The sequence below is a fragment of the Xiphias gladius genome, chromosome 11, assembly GCF_016859285.1.
Source record: "Xiphias gladius isolate SHS-SW01 ecotype Sanya breed wild chromosome 11, ASM1685928v1, whole genome shotgun sequence".
NCBI classification, from domain to species: Eukaryota; Metazoa; Chordata; class Actinopteri; order Istiophoriformes; family Xiphiidae; genus Xiphias; species Xiphias gladius.
In genome coordinates, this window is record NC_053410.1 from 9,725,517 (window position 1) to 9,746,677 (window position 21,161).

General features: G+C 40.2%; 1 protein-coding gene across 2 annotated transcripts in view; it reads right to left on the reverse strand.

The window, feature by feature from the left end:
• ccser2a (coiled-coil serine-rich protein 2a) overlaps positions 1-21,161 on the reverse strand; it is a 51,569-nt gene that overhangs the window by 257 nt on the left and 30,151 nt on the right. For both annotated transcript variants that reach the window (XM_040138887.1, XM_040138888.1), the window contains exons 5-10: positions 18,997-19,105; positions 18,659-18,839; positions 16,613-16,678; positions 16,349-16,471; positions 13,124-13,270; positions 4,701-4,785 (exon numbers count right to left, since the gene is read on the reverse strand). In XM_040138887.1, coding sequence (XP_039994821.1) covers positions 4,701-4,785; positions 13,124-13,270; positions 16,349-16,471; positions 16,613-16,678; positions 18,659-18,839; positions 18,997-19,105 — 711 coding nt within the window. The remainder of the gene's footprint in view (positions 1-4,700; positions 4,786-13,123; positions 13,271-16,348; positions 16,472-16,612; positions 16,679-18,658; positions 18,840-18,996; positions 19,106-21,161) is intronic.

The window sequence follows — 21,161 nt, forward strand, 5'->3', positions numbered from 1 at the left end:
CACGGAGCAGTCAGTGTATAATAAGGTACGACTCAGTTGTTTTTATCATTTTCCATAAATGGCTGGTTGTAAAAATCCCCCCCTTCTTTGGCGCACTTTGATCCCCATGGAATCCAGGCTTTTAAATATTTTGCAGCTGTGAAGGAAACTCTGAATCAAAAAGCGGACTGAAAATTCTGCCTCTCTGACTTGTTTATTTACTCTTTACTATCACAGCCTGCTTCCACTGCCAGTCGCTGAACTATCCTAGACTGGGAGAGGCAAAGTCACACATGAAGCCCTGATTCAGCACTTTAAAACAAGCAGAGAAGACTAACGTTGCCCTGTGAGTGCCTGGAATCCACTGAAGTCTTTGAGTCATTTTGTGATCGCTGCCGCAGAGGTGCTTCAAAACATTCAAACTGAGCTATGATGCCTGCTGCTTGTGTGAGAACATGCTGAGCAGTTAACCGCACGAAATTTAGACCAACCACAGTGTTGTCCCCACTAGGGTGTACTCAGAGTACTGTGTGCTCATAAAATCATGAACACCTGCACAATCCAATGCAATCCGTAACAGCACTACAACAATTACTATTTTAGTGAAGCTTATCGTGTTCCATATTTGTTGTGTTAGAGAGATGCTAATTATCCAGTACAACCACATAGAGTTAGCATTTGCTTCAACACTCCTGTATCGAATTGGTTTAGACATGAGTTATTTCCACAGCTCCACTTTAAAAAAAAATGTTCCTTGTACAAGAGCAACCGCTATATTCCCAGAGAATGTATAGTGTCATAAAACAACTTTAACCTTTTTACACCCAACTACAAGTACAGAGTTGCTCAGATCAGAAAAAAGGCAATTTGAACTTTGAATATCTTATTCAGTACATGAGTAGATTTTCTGAAGCTTATGACCTCAGCACCTATAAAAAGACTTAATGTTATTTGTTATGTTAGCCTACATAGTTTGAGACTGATTCTAAGGCATACTGATGGCATCACTGTCGGTTTTTACCATCAGAAATCGGAGGACTGGCCTTTTTCTATCGATGTCTTTTCTCCTTAAATCTTTCTAAACCATTTAAAGCTACTAAAAAGCACGAACTTGGTTCTATAAGAAACATACCCACTGTGAAAGTAAAAGGATCTCAGAGGATGCTAATATACAGTATCCTGTAGCTGTGCAGGTCAGGCAGCTCTGCCTGCTTGTACCATCTGTCATTTGCATTGTGAGTGGGAGTAGATGTCCGAGGCCACAGCTCCATCTCCTGGTCCCCTGCCACAATGCGTCCACTATCCGGTTGTAAAACCCCAGTCTACTTCTCAGTGTCAGCTTAATGCTGTAAGTTTTTCAAGCAAGGAAATTGTGTTTTTAGATTTCAAAGTTTATAATTTGAAAACTCCTATATAAAGAATGTTTTTGTTGCTTCTTACAATAGCTCTGATTAGTTTATCCACTCTAACCATGAGTATGTTATTAAATCTTTTTTTTTTTTTTAGCTTTGATGTACCTCTCGTTCCTTCATGATTCAGTCTGAGAGAGTGAGTACCTCCTACTGACTCCCCCAGCTTGAAACTAAATGCAAAAATTACAGTTTTATGTCACCAAAGAAAATCATCAAAATTAATCCGACATCATCAAAAAGTTGAATGACATTATTAATATGATCTTAATTCCTGTTTTGTTCCTGTCTCATTCTCACCAGAACAAAAGACACTGAAACCTTACAGATACAGTTCATGGTAAAAATATTGACTCATGTCTACTGTCATAAAAAAAAAAAAAAAATTGAAAATACGTGACACTTTTAATTTTGAGGTTTGCGATGAGTACATATATTTATAGCTGGCCCAGCTGGAAAAAGCCTCTGTCAGTGATAGCTACATGCAGTATCTATTGGGTCAACAGTCAATAATTATTTGCATCTACAGCTGTCTGCTATAGACACTAATAATGAGCAACAATCATTTTGAGATCTTCACTGCCAAGAGGTAAATATTTCTGTCTAATGATAGCTCACTTTAACAGAATATCGCTAGTCAAACCAAGAAACGCGCCAATCCGAGGCACCTGGGAGATGTCAGGGCCCACCATAACCAGTCTCATCTGCAGCATCTCTCAACATGAAAAAACAGCACGTGATTAGAAAAGCACCATGCAAGAATATGAATAAGATGATAATGAGATGTAAATATTCCCCTTTATGTCTGCCAGAAGACAATGGGACTGTAGCGTATAAGCAGATGAGAGTGGCAATATGGCGGCACTCCATTTCAAAGCTAGATTAGACTTTATCATTTATTATCATTTAATGTAGGCGTCTGTGAAAATGGCAATTTGGATTGGGTTTGAAATTAAGCTGTGGAAAGAGTACGACAGCAGAGGATGCGAGATTACTGAGATTTGTCTTTTACTTGCTGTGCCTAGCTGCCTTTGATAGTGGAGTTACAATGAAGGTGATCACTCAGGAGAGCAGCCATATGCATTCACGTCCAGTATCACAAGGTTATTCTTAAACGTTATTCCTTTCAACACAGTTTATCCAAATCTTTCAAGGTGAAGATCAGGTATAATTAAGCACATGTTCAGTGAATAAAATATAGTAAAACAAATCCACAGAGATAGATTTGCCAATGCATGCATAACAGTTCCTATATATATAATTTGATAGGATGGAACAATGAAAAAGACACCAATGTAAAAGAGAGAATAACTACAACACAATAACAACACATAACTGTTTTCAAAATCAAAAATTAAAAAAAAATATATCAAAACTAAAACAGTATCTTTGTGACCCCAAACTCTCATTCATTAAGACGAGCAGGCCAACGCTCCAAGAAGACATACACAAAGTCAAAACTGAAAAACCCAACGTAAAGCATGCAAACGCAGATGTGGAAGCGTATGCTTCTGTCATGCCACATGACACCAAACCACAGCCCAGCGTGCAGGAGTTGGGGTCGGTGGGGGCAGAATGTTGACTTCATGTTAAAGAAAGAATTACTGTACCACGCTGTGTCAGTGAAGTACTGCACTAGGTGCTCCACTCCTTGCCATAGGCATTATGTGTGGGGAGGCAAAGGCAGAAGAAGAACAAAGGAGATTCATTTTCAGATCTTTGAGTGACTGTGCACAGAGATGAGATGAAGAGAGAAAAGGGTTAAAAGACAGGGTTGGAAGGTGGAGAGGGTTGCAGGAGAAAGAGAAGGAGAGAAAATGAGGGCGCACACAGATGTAAGACAGACACTTGTTGGGTTTAAGAAATTTTAAATCCAGAATTAACACACACCCCATGCGTGCAAGAAAAGGTCACATGTTAGCTCAACAAACAAACCAATTTAATCCAAAATATAATTGCCGCTACCGCCATTCAATGGGACCTGTGTGAAGAGCGCAATTTCTTCTCTCATTCCAGAGCCGCCAATTTTTTATTTTCTATTCTAAAGACTTTTATTACTGGCAAGAACTCTTTGCTGGCTTGTTTCCAGTCAGAGCTCCCAGTGGGGGCGTCAGATGATTAGTGGTTAAGCGAAATACACTTGTTTTCCCACCATCCATTGTTTCTCATCTTATATCTAAATATGACTGCATACCAGCTACAGTATGTTTCAGTATCATTACCTCTTTCCTTCTCCTCTTTTCCTCCCACTGTATAGGCCTTCTTTTGATACTATGTGTTTTGCTTAATTAGACCATGTTATTTACTGCTAGCAGAAAATGCACTTTCACTGAATGCCGGTTTGTACTCACATATTTGTCAAAATAGTCTATAAAAACAAGTGCACTTGATATTTAAATAACCTGAGATACTAAAAAAATACACCTGTGCCACTTTTTTTCACCTTTCCTCTCAATACAATACAAAGCTGAGCCCCACTGGGATAGATCAAAGAAGCACAGCGTGGGTTCTTCTTTTTCTCTCTTTATTTTTTGCTCTTCACCCTGTCACATATGTGCATTTTCTGAAGTCTATTTACTGACTCTCATTCTCTTTACTTGACTCCCCTAATTGCCACCTCCTCAGCACAGCACACAAAAGCTTTGTTCTGGGATAGGTGAAGTTGTTGTGAGTGCGGGTCCATCTTTCTTAATGAAGTCAAACTGTTAAAGTCTACTGAAAAAAGTTGCAAAATTATTTTTATATCCTCAGCACCTAAGCATCATCATGGTCATGATGATCAAGAACAGAAGTTACATCCTCTGATAGGGGGACTATTATATCACTTATTCCCATTTTATATTGACACTATCACTACTGCAAATTATGGTGGGTATATGTTTTTTGAATTAATGTGTACAAACACTGGAGGGGGTACGGTGAGGGTTAGAAATGCAGGCTTCTGCAGGTTTGACAAAGTCGACAAAGTTATCCTCTTTCTGGCTGAAGACAGCTAATAAAGGGGAACTGAAGTTTCAGTGGGCAGCATAGGAAAAGGACACCAGAAAATTAATTGTTAGGGACAAGAAGTCAGACTACTTTCCATGTTACTAATCTTGTTCCAAATTAATCTAAAAGTAAACATACAGCACAAGTGCTCCTGTAATTGCACAGTGAAAAACGACTGCCACTAACTGGAACAAAGATATTTCAATAGTTTAGAGGGATTTAACTGGATATACAGTTAATCTTTTTCAGACTATTCACAGACCCCTGTATATGTTGTGTTATAAACAGATGGAGAAGAGGTAGCGAAAGATGTTAGTGACTCACTCTGTCTGCGCTGGGGCATACTGGTACGGGTCAAGCCCTGGTGCTGTGCCTGCCACGGGGACAGCATGGGGGTGGGCAGCACACCCTATGCAGAGAAAAACACAAAGGACAAAAGGCATGACGTACCAGAGCACACACAGAAGCAAGCTCACATAGAAAAAAAAAAAAAAAAAAAAAAAAAAAACCCACACTCACAAGCGTAAATAAATTGTTAATGAGTATGGTTATCCCAGTTAATACAGCTCACAAAAACATATACAGGCAGACAGGCACATATATACTGACACACAATGCATCAATCCTTTAGGTTTGTTGCAAAGTGCTGCACACTGCCTTCAAAACACAAATGTTATGAAGAGGTTAAAATAAAATGACACTGAGAAATGTTCAACACATTAACACACACGCATACGGCCACATAAAATAGTACTGTATAAACTTGTAAGTTCTCCACCACTTCACATTAGGTTGTTGTTAATAGGAAATTGGTGAGTATCCAAACACAAACATGAACATGAAGAAAAATATTGCTGTCCACACCTTCTGCCATTATAATGAGTATATTTGCTAATTTAGAGTTTCTAAAACCTATGAGATTTTTTTCCTACTTTGTTTGAAACGTTATTATTATACTAGTATACTCATTATCCTATAAAACATCTGCTTCCTGAAGACTTCCAATCGTCTTTATGGTGTTTCTCCCTGGGCCACGGTGGAAACTCGTTTTTCCCTCTACTGTACAATTGTTATATTTTTCAAATAAATATCTAGCCAGAACAATTACTAACCATCCCTGGTGCCTAGTCTACAATCCATTGTAGAGCACTCCATCTTAACAAAACAGCAAAAAACAAAGTGATACTGGAAAGGTAAACACTTTGCACAGGTGAGTCAACCAAACCAAAAACACTGCCAGACAACTTTTCTACCCATCACTTTGAAAGCTGCCAAGACAAGTTTTATAAGCTGAGAAAGGAAGTGTGGGGATTTTTCATTAAACTGTGACACCATCACTAGTTCAGTTAATTTGATGTATGTCCACCGAATATGCTGTACATGTTTCTCTGACTTTCTTTAGTACATTGGTCTTGGTTTACCCAGTAAGACAAGATTTGCTAGGATGATAGATTTCCACTTACAGCATAATTAATTACAAAAAGTGGCAAATCCATGGGTGTTTATCCACTCTGTAGGGTAAAGACATTATTTAACTCAAGCACAATGCGACAGCTGGAATCACTGTTTGTGTGGCTCACTGTGACTGTTCTACATAAATTGTATATTTCAACCCACTTTCATACCACATCTGCTGTCTATATGCTCTACTTTCTCATTTTGTCAGATTAGCCTTTTTTGTGTTGAAACATTTGGTTTGACCAGCACGTGTAATTCTGCATACAAACATGTGCCTGAAAGAATACAAGCCCCTTTCTTTATACAACACCTATCTTCAAGGTTAAGCCATTTAAGGATCCCTGGCCCCCATTGGGAGAATAAAAGCGAAGGGGCAGCAGGGCCATCAAGTTAAGCAGGCAGACAGACTAAAACCTTATAAACAGCTACTCCTTTCCTCAGCTGTGGAGAGGACCACCTCTCAAATTCAATTCTAGTATAGTAAAGAGAGGCACTGAATCTGTGAGAAGGAAGAAGAAAAAGATACAGATAAAAGACCAGAAGGGGAAAGCTGCAACTTTCCAGCACGTCCAGCCCACACTATTTTAGAGCCCTCCTAGTGCAACTGCTGGAGGGGTGAGGAATGAGTTCCCCATGTCTGCTCTCATCTATGTCCTTCCTTGAACATCAACAACTGATGTTGTATGTCAGCAGGAGGTCTCGGCAGAAGCCTCCCGTCGAGTCTTCTTTTGCAGGGAGGAAAACCTTCAGCAATGAGAACAAGAGGGTATGTTGGAGGGCTCTTGAATGATCCTGAAAGTGTCTGGAAGCTTTATTAGACCTCCACAGGAGCTTATCCTGTCAGTTTTTTACAGTTTTCCATCGCTGTAAAGACACTCCAATGAAGGACCAACGCAGCTTCACAGGGGCAGAGAGACAGAAATTGGGAAAAATATAAAAGCTTTTCATCAATTTGATCAAAACTTCTTTCATTTCTCGCCCACCCGCACAGAGACCCTGGGCTCGATGCCTGGTAGTGGTACTTCCTGCAACGGTTCTCTCAACTAACAAAACTGTTCACGAGTGGAAAGCAGGCGAAGGTTCTCTTCCTTGTTGCTGCACTCACAACTCCCCCGGTTGGCCGGGCCTGCACAGCAGGGATGGCCTAAACCACCTACAATTTACACCTTCCTGGTGAAGTACAAGAGGTGGTGGAGGTAGTACACAGTAGTAGAGTTAAGTAGAGAAGAGTCAAAAGAACTGCATTGGAATTTGGCAGTCCAAATCTGAAGAAAAAAAATGCACAAATCTTTGAGATAAATAAAATATATGTTTTATCTCTTAACAAGCAGAATCCAGTTCAATCTGTGAGCATTTTTAAGATCCCAATGTCATTGTCACAATATGCGTGTTTGTGTTTATCACAAAAGAGCATTCAGGACAGATCAGTGATTTTAAAAAAAGAGAGAATAACCTTACATTACCGTATGCCTCCCTCTGTAAATCTGGTTTGTTATCAGTTTAGACTAATCTACCTTTTTGACTGTGAAAAGTCCATGGAGTTACAATTCAGATGAGACCAGGATCATGTGGGTAACCAAAAGGGTTCAAGAACAGTGACATGAGTGTGACATTTTTTAAGGGCTTAAAAAAAGCTGGCTTCATGCTATGGCAAAAGAGCTTGAAAGACATTTAGCTCAGAATGTGAAAAAAAAAAAAAAAAAAAACAGAACAATAACAAATAATAAACAAAATAAAGCAGTTGTGTTTGAAATATAATTCTCAACATAAATAACTACCATATCAAAAGTCGTAGTAGTGGTATGTTCACTTGAGGTCCTGAGAGTGAAACGCACCCTCAGGATTTGTTAAGTTACCTCATTTTTGCAGGGTCCCAAAAGCAGATGGTGAAACTTGGTGAAGTAGGACAAGAAATTCAAATTCATGTAGAAGTTGTTCTTTGTGATCTTACAACCTTTTGATCAAATAAAAACAGTATTTAGAAGAAAAGCATAATGCTGTGTCCCTAAAACAGCCTCTCTCTGCTTGAATCCTCTAATCCACTACACAGAGCTTCTCTTGGTTGCCTATAGCTAAAACCTCATGTGTGACACAATGTCTTACTTCACTGAGTTTGGCAATTAAATCCTCACTTGTCCAAGATGACTCTGCTTTATGAATGTGTTTTAATGAGTGTACGAGTATAAGTAATTGTGTGTGTGTGTGTGTGTGTGTGTGTGTGTGCGCGCACTTTTGTGATGGTCTGTCTGTGATGCAAGGGGGCAGACAAGACAGGGTGTGGGGGAAGAGGTGACGTCAGGATCTGAGAGGGGGAAACTATTTCTTTCAACCTACAGCTTTAACACTGATCTGTAACCCTGTTCAATCCTCCTGTCTCTCACTTTCCTGTCCTCTCTCCCTCTCTCTCTCTCTCTCTCCGTGACTGCAAACTGATTTAATTACACCTGAGATAAAAAGGAGAGAGGTAATGTCAAAGAACAAATGACAGAGACAAAAATACAGGGAAACAAAGACGTTGCTGAAGCAAGACAGAAAGAAAGAAAATAATAGAGTGAGAGAGAAGGAGCAATAAAAAGACATAAAGGGAGGTGTGAGAAGAGAAGAAGAGATGAAGAAGAGGATGTTTAAAAAGGCAGAGAGGGAGTGGGAGCGTAGTTGTAATTATCCTCTCTGTCTGCCACTGATGAAACACTACCTATTGTGTTGCCATTGTTTCAGTGCTGCTGCTCATGTGCGTGTTTGTTTATCTGGGTTATTAACAAGGTCGGCTCCCCAGTCCCAAGTCTGCTGAACTCATTGATCCGTCATACTGAGTTTGCCCCACTTGAGTACAAGAGATAAACTACATGTGTCACATCCCACTCACACACACACACAAACATATGCAGACAATCAGGGTCTTTCTCACACACACATACACACAAACACACACATAGATTAAAAACACAAACACAAGGCTGCATAGTCTTCTATTGTGCTACATCTGAAATGACTAAAATCTACTAAAATCTAAAAAATTAGCAATACTGCTTATGTTTTATTTTTTGCGAAAGGCAGAGGAGGCACAGAAAACATTTCTGCTGCTTCAAGAGGATTATTTTTCCACAAGTGACATTTTGTTAGTTTCTTATGTCACAATACATGTGCGTCTTGCCACAACAACTGTGTCCAATATTTGTTCTGCATTTTTTTGTATTTCTGCACATTGCACATTGACAGTCAGATACTCATACCATATTATGAAACATTTTTTTTCCTGAGCATGCTTTTGGACTCAAAATTGGATTGTGAGCAGATTAAAAAGCCAAGCTGCCGGAGCTGGTGCCCAGAGCAGTTGGTTAGGATATGTTGCCAAGGCCTTCACACAAACTTTGAAGAAGTTAGGAGATGAGCACATCCCTGGTCTCCACAAACAGTTAGATTGTTTAAAGCAGCCTGCAAACAGAAGCCTACAATGTTTTGGTTCCTAAAAAAAAAATTATGGGAATGAACGGCTCTTTTGAGGAGAGTATATCAACTGCTTGAAGATGCTGCATGAATAATGACTTCTACACCAGAAAGTAAATGTCCTTAAATACACATATCAGAGGGACATAGGCCAATGAAATTACTCATTTATTTTACTATTTATGTGAATTCAAAACACAGCGGGATTTTTCCTAAAATCCATGTTCCAGTTGTTGGAAGGACACAAGGGTGTACAATTGACCCTCTGAGCTAGTGATAAAGCAAACTGATATCAGCATTAAAACTAAAAAAAGATTGTACTTTCTGGCCTTCGACATCAAAATTATTATTCGCTGATCCTTCCAGCTTAGCTCTCAAAAAAAATATCTGAAGGCAAGAGCTACTCCAGTGCTCTGATACGGCTGAACTTTCATTGTCAGAGGATAACAAAATCAACAGAAGAGAGCAAGAGGGAAAAAAACAGTGAAGTGTCACATTATGAATCTGTGTGTATGCTGTACATGTGTGTTGGAAAGGGAGTACTGAAAAGTGAAATAAAGACAGTCAGACTCAATGAATGTGTGAGCGGGGGGGATATCTTTTTAAGAAATGGCAAGGGTTAGCTTGTCTCTCCGAAGCCAGAGAGGAAAAACTAAAATAAGCACACTGAAAGGTTGTTTGACAAATACGACAGGTAAAAGTGAAGCACTGTAGGAGGAACACTGTGAACTCAATTTTGCTGAAGGTGCTAAACCTGTCAGGGTGATGGCAAGAGCCTTGATACCAACTAAAAGTAATAAAGACTGAGAAAGAAACATCCACGTCTCTCTGTCATTTGTTTACTCTGTGCTCTCTTTTCTTGTTACCTTTTCAAAAAACAGAGCAAAACTCACAGCTAACCTTTTCGAGGGACCGCAGGCTCTGAAAAGTTAAATGTCACTAACATAATGTGTTAGTCCCCACAACGCTGCAAAACACAGTGCAGGAAGTAGTCTCCGCTCTAGTGACGCCATAGTAATGCAGATTAAAGGAAGAGAAAAGGGAGGATGGTGGCAAACAAAGAAATGTCTAAAAACCAGACCGTTCAGAAGAACAGAGAGAAAAGCACAAACTCAATCCTGCTGTGTTTTGTGTTTAAGTCTCTTATTATACACCAGATACTCCAGGTCACAGATGTTCCCACCATGGAGATGATTCCCACCAAGTACAGCCAGCCCTGCTTTGATAGTTGCCATAGCAACTGTTAAACCAAATGCTCTTGTGGTAAGCAGGGACCTGCTGTAGTTATTGAGCTTGCTTGTTTTGTCCTTTGTTTTTTCCTCTGTAGCTTATGTGTAGTACATTAAAATATACTTTTGACTGAATATTTCCACCAGTGTTCGGCACCCTACTGGCTGGGCCACATTTCTATTATTTATTATTACAAATAAATAAATAAATAAAGATTACACTGGAAATCTCTTTTGGTATAATTTTTTAAAATTCTATTCTTTTCTTTATTTAATTTCCTTATACTGTTTAAGACTGCCTCTTTGTGTGTGAGTGTGTGTGTCACCCTTAGCTAAAAGCAGGTCAATTAGGGGAGTGTTTACTAGGCACCCTGCCTCTTGGCACTCCTGCTATTGAATCAATACTTGGCTGCCACACAGCATGCTATTGTGGCACGATACTTAACACTAATGAACACCTATTAATCAATCTTTCATCTTTCTCTCTCTCTTTGTCTGCTTCCTTCCTCCTATGAATCTCTCTCTCTTTTCCTCCCACCCTCCTACTGTACATCTTCTCTTTCTTCATCACTCAAACATTAACACCAGCCTCACAACTCCCTGTTCAATGTGAGACCTGGGTTTTAAGAGTGTGAGACCGAGTGACAAGCCCATTGACAACCTAATAAACTGTATTCTATAAAGAGGGCAGGATGTAGTCATCTAACAATTCAGTTGGAGAGAGGCAGCAGAGAAAAAGGAAACAGAATGGCTGAAATTACAGCGCATCCAGAAAGGATTCAGACCGCTTCACTTTTGTCACATTTTGTTATGTTGCAGCCTTATGCTAAAATCGTTTAAATTAATTTTTCCCCTCATCAATCTACACTCAGTACCCCATAATGACAAAGTGAAAATTTATTAAAAAGGAAAAACTGAAATATTACATTAAAATAAGTATTCAGACCCTTTACTCATTACTTAGTTGAAGCGCCTCTGGCAGCGATTACAGCCTTTAGTCTTCTTGGGTATGACACGGCTAACTTTCCACAGCTGAATTTGGGGATTTTCTGCCTTTCTTTTCTGTAGATCCTCTCCATCTCTGTCAGGCTGGATGGGGACCGTCAGTGGACAGCCATCTCAGGTCTCTCCAAAGATGTTAGATTGGTTTCAGGTAAGGGCTCCGGCTCGGCCACTCAAAGAAACTCACAGAGCTGTCCCTAAGCCACTCCTGCGTTGTCTTGGCTGTGTGATTAGGGTCATTGTCCTGTTGGAAGGTGAACCTTCAGCCCAGTCTTAGGTCCTGAGCGCTCTTTTTTTAAAGATATGTCTTTACATTGGTCCGTTCAGGTTTCCCTCAACCCTGACCAGTCTCCCTGTCCCTGCCTCTGAAAAACATCCCCACAACATGATGCTGCCACCGCCATGCTTCTCCATTGGATGGAATTGGGCAGATGACGGGCGGTACCTGGTTACCTCCAGACATAATGTTTAAAATTGAGGCCAAACAGTTAAATCTTTGTTTCATCAGACCAGAGAATCTTGTGTTAGAGTCCTTTAGGTGCTTTTTTGGCACTCCAAGCGGGTTTCATGCGTCTTTCACTGGGGAGAGGCTTCTGCCAGACGACTCTATCATAAAGCACACATCGGTGGAGGTATTGCACTGATGGCTGTCCTTCTCGTAGTGTCTCCCATCTCCACACAGGATCCCTGGAACTCAGCCAGAGTGACCATCTGGTTCTTGGTCACCTCTCTTAACAAGGCCCTTCTCCTCTGATTGTTCAGTTTGTTAAGGCACCCAGCTCTGGGAATAATACTGGTTGTTCCAAACTTCTTCCATTGATGAATTATGGAGGTCACTTTGCTCTTGGGAATCTTCAATGAAGCAGGAATTTTTTGTAGCCTTCCTCAGATCTGTTCCTCAACACAATCCTGTGTCTGAGCTCTGCAGGTATTTCCTTTGACCTAATGACTTGGTTTTTGCTCTGACATGCATCGTCAGCTGTGAGACCTTTTATAAACAGGTGTCTGCCTTTCCAAATCATGTCCAATCGAGTGAATTTACCACAGGTGGACTCCAATCAAGTTGTAGAAACATCTCAAAGATGATAAAGGGAAATGGGATGGACCTGAGCAAAATTTCAAGTGTCATAGCAAAGGGTCTGAATACTTATGTCAATGTGATATTTTAGTATTTCCTTTTTAATCATTTGCAAAAACTTCTAGAATTCTCTTTTCGCTTTGTTATCATGGAGTGTTGAGCGTAGATTGATGAGGGAAACAATGAATTTAAACTTTTTAGCATAAGACTGCAACATAACCAAATTTGAGTGAAGTGAAGAGGTCTGAATACTTTCAGGATGCACTGTAAGTGGAGCGACTCAGCAACATACTGCACATGTGCACTTGGTCCCCAGCTTATCCTGATGCGAATGTTAAGCTATGATGTGCACTGCTGCACCAGGCAAGTGCTGATAAATAGTAACATCTTGATAATTGCTGAAATAAAGTGAACCATACACATTTTATGCTTGACCAGTATCAGATTTTAGAAATCGTGCTTTGCAGAACAAAGGTTGAAAGAGTGCACTCTCCACAGGTGCTGTTATCGGTGCTACAAATTGTCAGACTCACAGCATGGCTGGGTGGTCTCCAATATGTCTGGGTGGCCTTGTCATAGTGATGCTGCATCCGTTTGTCCATCTGTCTGTCGCTCTGTCGTAGTGAAGAGGGAGCCCTCTGGTGGTGGCACTGACACCTGACCTGACGTCCTTGAGCAGGCTGCAGGGGCAAGAATGAATGAATGAATCAAAGAAAGCTTATCACACAACAACAGAATATTTTATCATTTATTTTATTTTTAACTTGGGCCAATTCAGTTCTATATCCACTATAATGCGAGTTAAAACCTGCACTCTTTGTTGGGTTTAATATCTCGCATTTAGCATAACCAGTTGTCCAAGTGTACAACCTAAGCAGAATACATAGCAGGGAAACCACCCACATGATTGTCTTAGGTAATAAAAACTTAAGTCAGTTACAATCACCAGGACAAAAAAAAAAATCACAATATCTTCATTTCAAAAAAGAATCCATAATTCCAAGCAGGAGAAATGGAATATCATGTCCTCTTTCTCCACTTTTCAGATATGGTCGAATGTGGAAGAAAACTGAGAGACAGCAGATTATCACACAGTTTTGACTCGAGTTTGCAGGCATGATGGCCAAATCAAGGAAAATGAAGCCCAGGATGTTAAAGGCCAGAATTACCTTTACACGGTAATTTAAAGATCCTGCAGTAAATTAAACTCACTGACATTTACTCTAAGCACATGTTCACTCAATATAACCTCCTTAAACATATTTTTTTTAATATGTTTCCTGACAAACCACGTTTGACTACCTGATGTAATACATGTGACTAGTATTTTTTAAACTCAAACTCAAGCCAATAGTGAATTCGAATATCAGAGCAAATAATCATGTGCTTTCAATCATTTTGTAAGCTTCTTAGTAAGAATTTGGTACAAAATGTCACATCTTCTCTCTTAACCGTGAATAAATTGCAGCACAACATGTACTTGGCTGCAAAGACTGGCAGAATCCAAACAGAAATTGCTAGTTTTTCCCAGCTTTGGTGAAAACTTCAGTGCAGTTAAAACAGGAAGAGCGTATAATCATAAGCAGTCTGCCTCAGCAGTGGTGGAAGCAGCATCCAAAACTCCATTCTGTCAAGTCGGACCGAGAAATCAGCTTTTTATCTTTGATAGATCCACTTTTCTCTTTCCCATTATTTCATTTTCTCTCCCCTTCTCTCCCCTTCTCTCCTCTCAGCCCTCCAAACACACACACACACACACACACACACACACACACACACACACACACACACACACACACACACACACACACACACACACACACACACACACACACACACACACACACACACACACACACACTATATACTGCAATAGACTTTCTCCCTGCCACACACAGCTCTTCTTTTGTTTTCTCATTACTCCATTATGTTCAGTTCAGTCAACTGTTCACCCCTTCTGTCTCTCATCAGTTTCTCTGCAAAAAAAACTTCACATTTCCTTGTTTACCTGACTCTTTACCAACAGTACTATTATCTTTTAAACAATTTCAAGGACAAACAGCAGGTCCAGTAGCCTTTCCCTTCGACTTCAAGATATTATAGGAACTAGACGACTGCCAATCTTCACAGACTCTGTTACTACCAAAAATTAACGGTTTGTCAGCACATTAAACTAATCCAAGTCTTATGTGTTTGTTTTTTGCCTTCGTCGTTTTTCAGTCCTGTACTGCAGGGACATCAGAGGCCATGATAACACAAACAGAATACCTTTTTCAGCATTCCTTATAACCTAACTTCAGGTTCCCACATAGCGCAGAGTCAGCAGAGTAAATATCTCTGTTTCCCTCTCACCTTCTCTCTTATTCTCCTAACATCTTTACTCCTCCAGCCTCTACACTCATTAATGTCAGGCACAGATCCGAAAATATGTCCTAGTTTTTTCTCACTCCCCTCGATTGTTGGGGGTGAGGGTGCAACAATATAGTACTGGACTGGACCTGGACCTTCTGTGGGTTGGTGCTAATTCTAATTGGAGGGATAGTATGCAGCAGGGAGGCTGGCGGAGAGGCGTTGCTTTGACATTTTGGTATTTCTCAGTACAGCGGGGATTTGAATTATGTCAGCCAGACATGCCGCTGTTTGGCTAACAAGGGAGCCTGGTCAAGACACTAATGAATGTTAGGGTGAAGATAGAGCCAGCTAAAAGCGGAACAGAACGGATGCGGGCAGTCGTAACTGTGCAAATACGCGCACTAGAGTGCATGTAGGAGTCCAGCAACATACCCTGCAGAAAACTGAACTCCAACTTACGATGAAGGGCACTACAGTGTGTTCTAACTGACCGCTAGAAAGCTGAACGGTGGATCTGGACATGTATTGCTTGTATCCACTATGTTTTTATCAGTCCCGCTCTTTCTTCAATTGACCTACAAAGCAGAGAGTGATTACGTTTATAGAAAAAAATTTCTCCCGTCCTTGTTCTTTCTATTCCTTCTTTTCACGCTTTTTCTTTGTAAGATCTGATAAACCTGGATTGGTATGAACAAAATTGAATGGAAGGCAGTAGTTATGCTCAGACATGCTTAACTATCTTATATCTGTGAAGAGAACTGGTGCCGAGGAGATGAACTATCAGTAGAGAAGCCGCATACTTGCAGCACCTGAAAGCTATGTGAAAGCAATCAGCAAACACAAGCTGTGGATTTCGTACAGCCCTGTTTGTGAATGCTCCAAGAACACACACCTAGATCCTTCAATGTTCAACTGAAGATGAGCCTGTATTGATTGTCTAAATGTTGCACTGGCATTCACAGTGTATGAGCCTTGATCCTTTACTTTCCTTCAGTGATGAGAGTCACCATAGTTATGACTATTTTGAGAGATACTTCCCAGTTCGTATGGAATGTTCCTCTAAATATATACTACATTTCCAACCTGTGCATCATATCATAAAAGAGAATGACGCTATTTGCTCTGCACTTGAGCTCAATGAAAACAGCCCTTAAGAGCAAATATCCAATAGAAAGCTATACTTAGTACCTTTAAAACAACAAACAAGAGACTTCAACAGCAGAAATAACTCTCATACATACACACACAAAAAAGACGAAATTTTTAGTGCATCTTCCCAAACACATGGCAGGGGTACAATGTATTTATGGAACCGAATGGTTACACTGCAAGTATATTTCCCCCATATAGTATACAATCCCCTTTTCAGACTTTTCACTTTATTAGTCCTGTTCACACCAACTCACCATTTGTTCCCGCTGATGTTGTTGTTGTAGCTGTTGACACTGCAGTGTGAGCTGAGCAATGGTCTTGTCTCGACTCCTCAGCTCCTCTCTGAGCACCTGCACTTCCCTAATCAGCTCTTCCAACTGAAAACACACACACACACATACAGTCTACTTTAGGCGTAGCCGATGACTTCAGTTGGAATATGGGGAAAAATAAAAAAAAATATACATACAGCATATCTAATCACTCAACCACTGTAAAGCTAAGGTAAAGTTACTTACCTGTGATGCAGTGGTATTGTCTTCAATCTCCTCAGGAGCATCTGCTGGAGAGTCTGTGTCCTCAAGCTGGAAACAAACAAAACACATAAACATGCACAAGAATGGGCAAACACACAGAGACAGAGTACACAGTGAGCTGGATCAATGAGAAATGCCTTAGGCATGCAGCAAGAGCAATATTTCACTACGGTGGAATAATTTTACTCTTTAGCACATATAGTGTGTTGACCCTGAAGTGTCAACCACCAATGTTAGATACCTGAGGCAGAGTTGCTGAGTATGTTTTTGAACATACAATACATTTGTTTCATCTAACCCAAAAAATACCCTCACTTTAAAGGAAACTTGCTGCACTTCCCAAAGTAGGTTTAGATTTCCTCTTGTGTAAACAGAATATTCAGTGCAACACTCTAATTACATTCTTTGATTATTTTCCCAAATAGTTTAAATAAGTATGTACTCAATAAAATGTCAAAAATGGTGAAAAGACCATGGTTATATCAGGTTATGTCTTGAAATTGTATATTTTATCTGGCCAAGAGTTCAAAATGACATGAAATGGAAAAATCGTCATGTTGGAAAAGTGTTTTTTGTTTTTTTCAGTTTTCACTTATTATAAGACTCATTAAATTGTCATTTTGTGGAACATTATCAAATTGTTGTTAATAAATATTTTGTCAGTCAACTACCCAAAACTCACTACATTCCACCTGCTTCTCATTCAGGTTACGTAGGCTCATCCAGTTTGAACCAGCATGCATAAGACAGAGTTGTGCTGGATGTCTGACTGTTAGCACAATAAAGCCAAGATCTACTGGGATTCAGCAGAGCTGGAGGCTCATTTTAAAGTCGCTGTCTTGAGTTCCACATCATAATGAAAAAAACACTATTAAGAACAGAGTTACTAATGGGCCAAAAGACATATTTTCCCTCTTGCGGCTATACAGCCAAAGTGTTCGACTAATTGCAGTGAGGACAATGAGCACATCCGAAGGAGACATTTGATTTAAATGTAAATGAAAATATCACTTTTTATGCTGTAGAGGGTAAATTGAGTCAAGACATTCAACGTAATTTCTTTTTACGGAATGTGCAGTGTGCTTGTACGTCTGTGCATTTCTGCGATTGCCTAGATGGGGTTATGTGTTTTTTAGGAGTGTGTTCATTTTTTATGCAACTACACATTTCTATGGCTGACATGTTTTATTTCTCTCTTCTCCTTCCCTGTCACCTGTCTCCTTCCCTCTAAATGGATTTCTCCTACTGACAGAGATGGATCTATTCAGTGATCAGTTTCCCACAAGCACTGATACATAAATGCAAACAAAGCACAAATGCACAAATTTCTGAATACTGTACACACAAAGAGAAGGAAGCGCTGAGCATCTAATAAAAAAGCTGCTGTCAGACTGATACAGTACATTTAAAACCACTAGAGACTTCCCTATCTCTTTACCTATAAATATCTGTCTTAACATTTTCCTTTGTTTACTTTAGATACAGTATCTCTGTACAGTGCAGCAACACTGTGTGATGCAGGGATTTATTAAACCAATGTAATCAAACATTTAAAAGCTTTTAAATGCCAAAAGTATTAAAAGTATCAAATTAAGACTTAAAACTAGCTTAGTTCAGTTCTGTCAGCAAATACTTATCGATGCTGAACACCTGAGAACAGTGATGCAGTACACTCCTGGCAAACCTTAGAAGATTAATCAAACTAACCCTCTAGCAAACTAATACAAAGCAGCAGCTGAGATCATATAATAATAATAATAATATTTTGGTCTTATAATTATAAGACCAAAATAAAAGCCTAGATTGGTGTCATGATCTGCATGTGATTGGTGTTTATGCGTACTAACACATATATGTGTTTGTTCTGAGTGTGTTTTCGCATGTACCTACCTACAATATTGTGAATACTGTTTATACTGAATGTGTTGCTGTCCTGTAGTACTGTATTTGTAAGGGTGTGCATGTTTGGGCACATGCAAGCATACATGTTTGTGTTTATTCATATCATTTTGCAGACGTGGTTCGAACCTGTAGTAATGTTTTGAGCCTAAGCAGCTGGTTCTTGAGCGAGCTACAATCTTGAGTCATGTGTTCGAGTGTGAGTTCATCCAGCATCGCCATGTAGCCATGCTGCCTGCCTTCAGAAGGGACGGGCCGTGAAGGAATCCTTGAAGACTTGAGTCCATCATAGTGCTGGAAGACACGGGCCCTGAGAAAAAGACAAATAGCCAGAGAGAGAAACCGTCACAGAGAGTCAGACAGACAGAAAAACTGAATGATGCTGGATTGATAGTGTTTTTCTTTTTCTACTTCTACTTTTTACTTATTTTCTGACAGCATTTTTTAATCTTTCAAGCCTAACCAACCTGCTATCATTGTGGAAGCGATCTGGTCCACTCCAGCGGTGGTGTTTATGCCGCTGCCCCTGCCGACCGGCCCTCTCGGAGCGCTCAATGTGGGACATCCTGTCAACGTCTATATAGCAAGAATTTAAAGCAGAGTGAGCCAGAGTAAATAAACTTGAGTGCATGACTGAAACAGAAAGGATGCAAGCTAGAGATAAACAAGCATATGCACTGTGCTAACTAACCTGAAATTTATAAATCCAGTGTTATGACTTGAAGATTCAGTAAAGCATCTAAAGTAACTTTGTTGAAGTGAAACTAGTACGTGTTTGCGGTTGAAGATGATCAGTATTATGCAAAGGTTGGAATTTGTTTTTCTCTCTGTTTCTCAACCTGTTTCTTTCACTACCGCTCTAAGGTACACACACAAACAAACAAAATGCATGACTATGAGTCAATTTTTCATACCTTTTGGTAATGAATACTGCTGTGTATATTTCAAATACTCTATTCTAGAATATCTGCATTCAAATCATGACCTGATCTATCTTATTCTCTCCACTATCAAAGGCAAACACACGCTCACACACACAGTGACAGGCTATTTCATTTTCAAGGAGGTAAAAGGACAAGGTATTGGCAACACTCAATAGCATATAGCTGTGAAATGAACCATGACCACAACAAAATTGACAACTAACAGAGTGCAACCCCGAGGAAATCAAAAGGACCCTTGACTTTCTATATGCCAGACAGTCTTTGGACAAAGACAAAGGGGGTAAAGAGAAAGAGAAAAAGAGAGCAAAAGAAATACTGGCAGATTGAAAGACCCAATTCAAGGAATTCGGCAATTGTGGTTGCAATACTTTACCCCGAGTGTCACCACATAGCACAGGAGCAGAAAGCCTGTTTCATACTAAACTGTTTCATTCCAGGAAATACCTCCTTTTCAGCTCAGAAAAAGTCCTCTAAAAAGTGGGAAACATATTCCAACTGGAAAAGAAAAATCCATGAAGACAGAGAAACTCAGACGGAGAGTGGAGAGAAATGACTTGTCCAGTCAGCTGGTGAGCAGTTAAAGGGCCAGGGAGAGAAAGTCAACCCAGCTCCCACACTGCCTGGTTCTGTGTTTGTTGACAGCCTTGTTTTTCTGGGAACTCCCTAGGAACTGGAGCAGGGGAGAGAGGACTGTGGTGGTGGTGGAGAGAGCAGCTGAGGTGACTGGTTTATGTCCAAAGCTAGGAAGTCACCAGCTGAGGCAGACAAGGGAGAAAGGCTGGGGCCTCTCTGCCATCAAGGGACCTGACAGCTGGATGAAAATACTACATTAGTTCCCTTCTACTCTCCTTTTTTTTTTTTATTCTTTTTACTCCTTTTCTACCCTTCCCCTCTTCCTGTTTTGTGACAGAGTAAGGGTGTCTTTAGGAGGGAGGAAACACCCTTCCGTATCCCACGTCTCGGGGCCTGCCCTGTGGGCTGGGTCTAACTGGACTCTTCGGTCCGTCTCTCTTTCACACTACGTCTCGTGACACTAGCTCTAGCCATGACACAGAGAGCTATAAATATGGTCACTTCCCAAAAAGGAGTAGGAAGGGGCACCACTTCAATTCACATTCCTCTGGAGTGAACATTCCTCTCCCTCTCTCAAAAACCAGGACATCACTGTTTACAAACTGAAGAATGATATCAGGAGTATAAAGCTAACTCAGTAATGTATGCCCAGTTGCAAGTTTATTAGTTCCATCTAGGTAAAAATAATTGGAGTCTAATACAAAAGGCTTGCAATAAATCCTCCCTTCATGAAGGTTGCATTGCTCAGTTTTTGCTGAAGCTGTTTTAGAGAGATGATTCAACTTTATGGTCATCTTGGAGGCTGTAGTTAATATCAGCGATGGTACACTAAATATGAGAAACACCTCTCAGTGCAAGAGAATACAGTTCAACCGCATCACAATCTGCAGCCTCCAAAAGGGACATAAAGTTGTATCAACACCACTCTAACACTCTCAACAAAATCTGATCATTACACCTTTAGGAAGGTAGAATTTACTGCGGGGCTATTGCATTAGCATGCATTAGTTTTAGCAATGTGTACCTAATACACTGGCAACTGTGTGTATACTGTATGTGCACGGGTGCGTGTGCTTGTGGCCATCCGTAAGCTTGTACGTGCACGTGTATGGTCT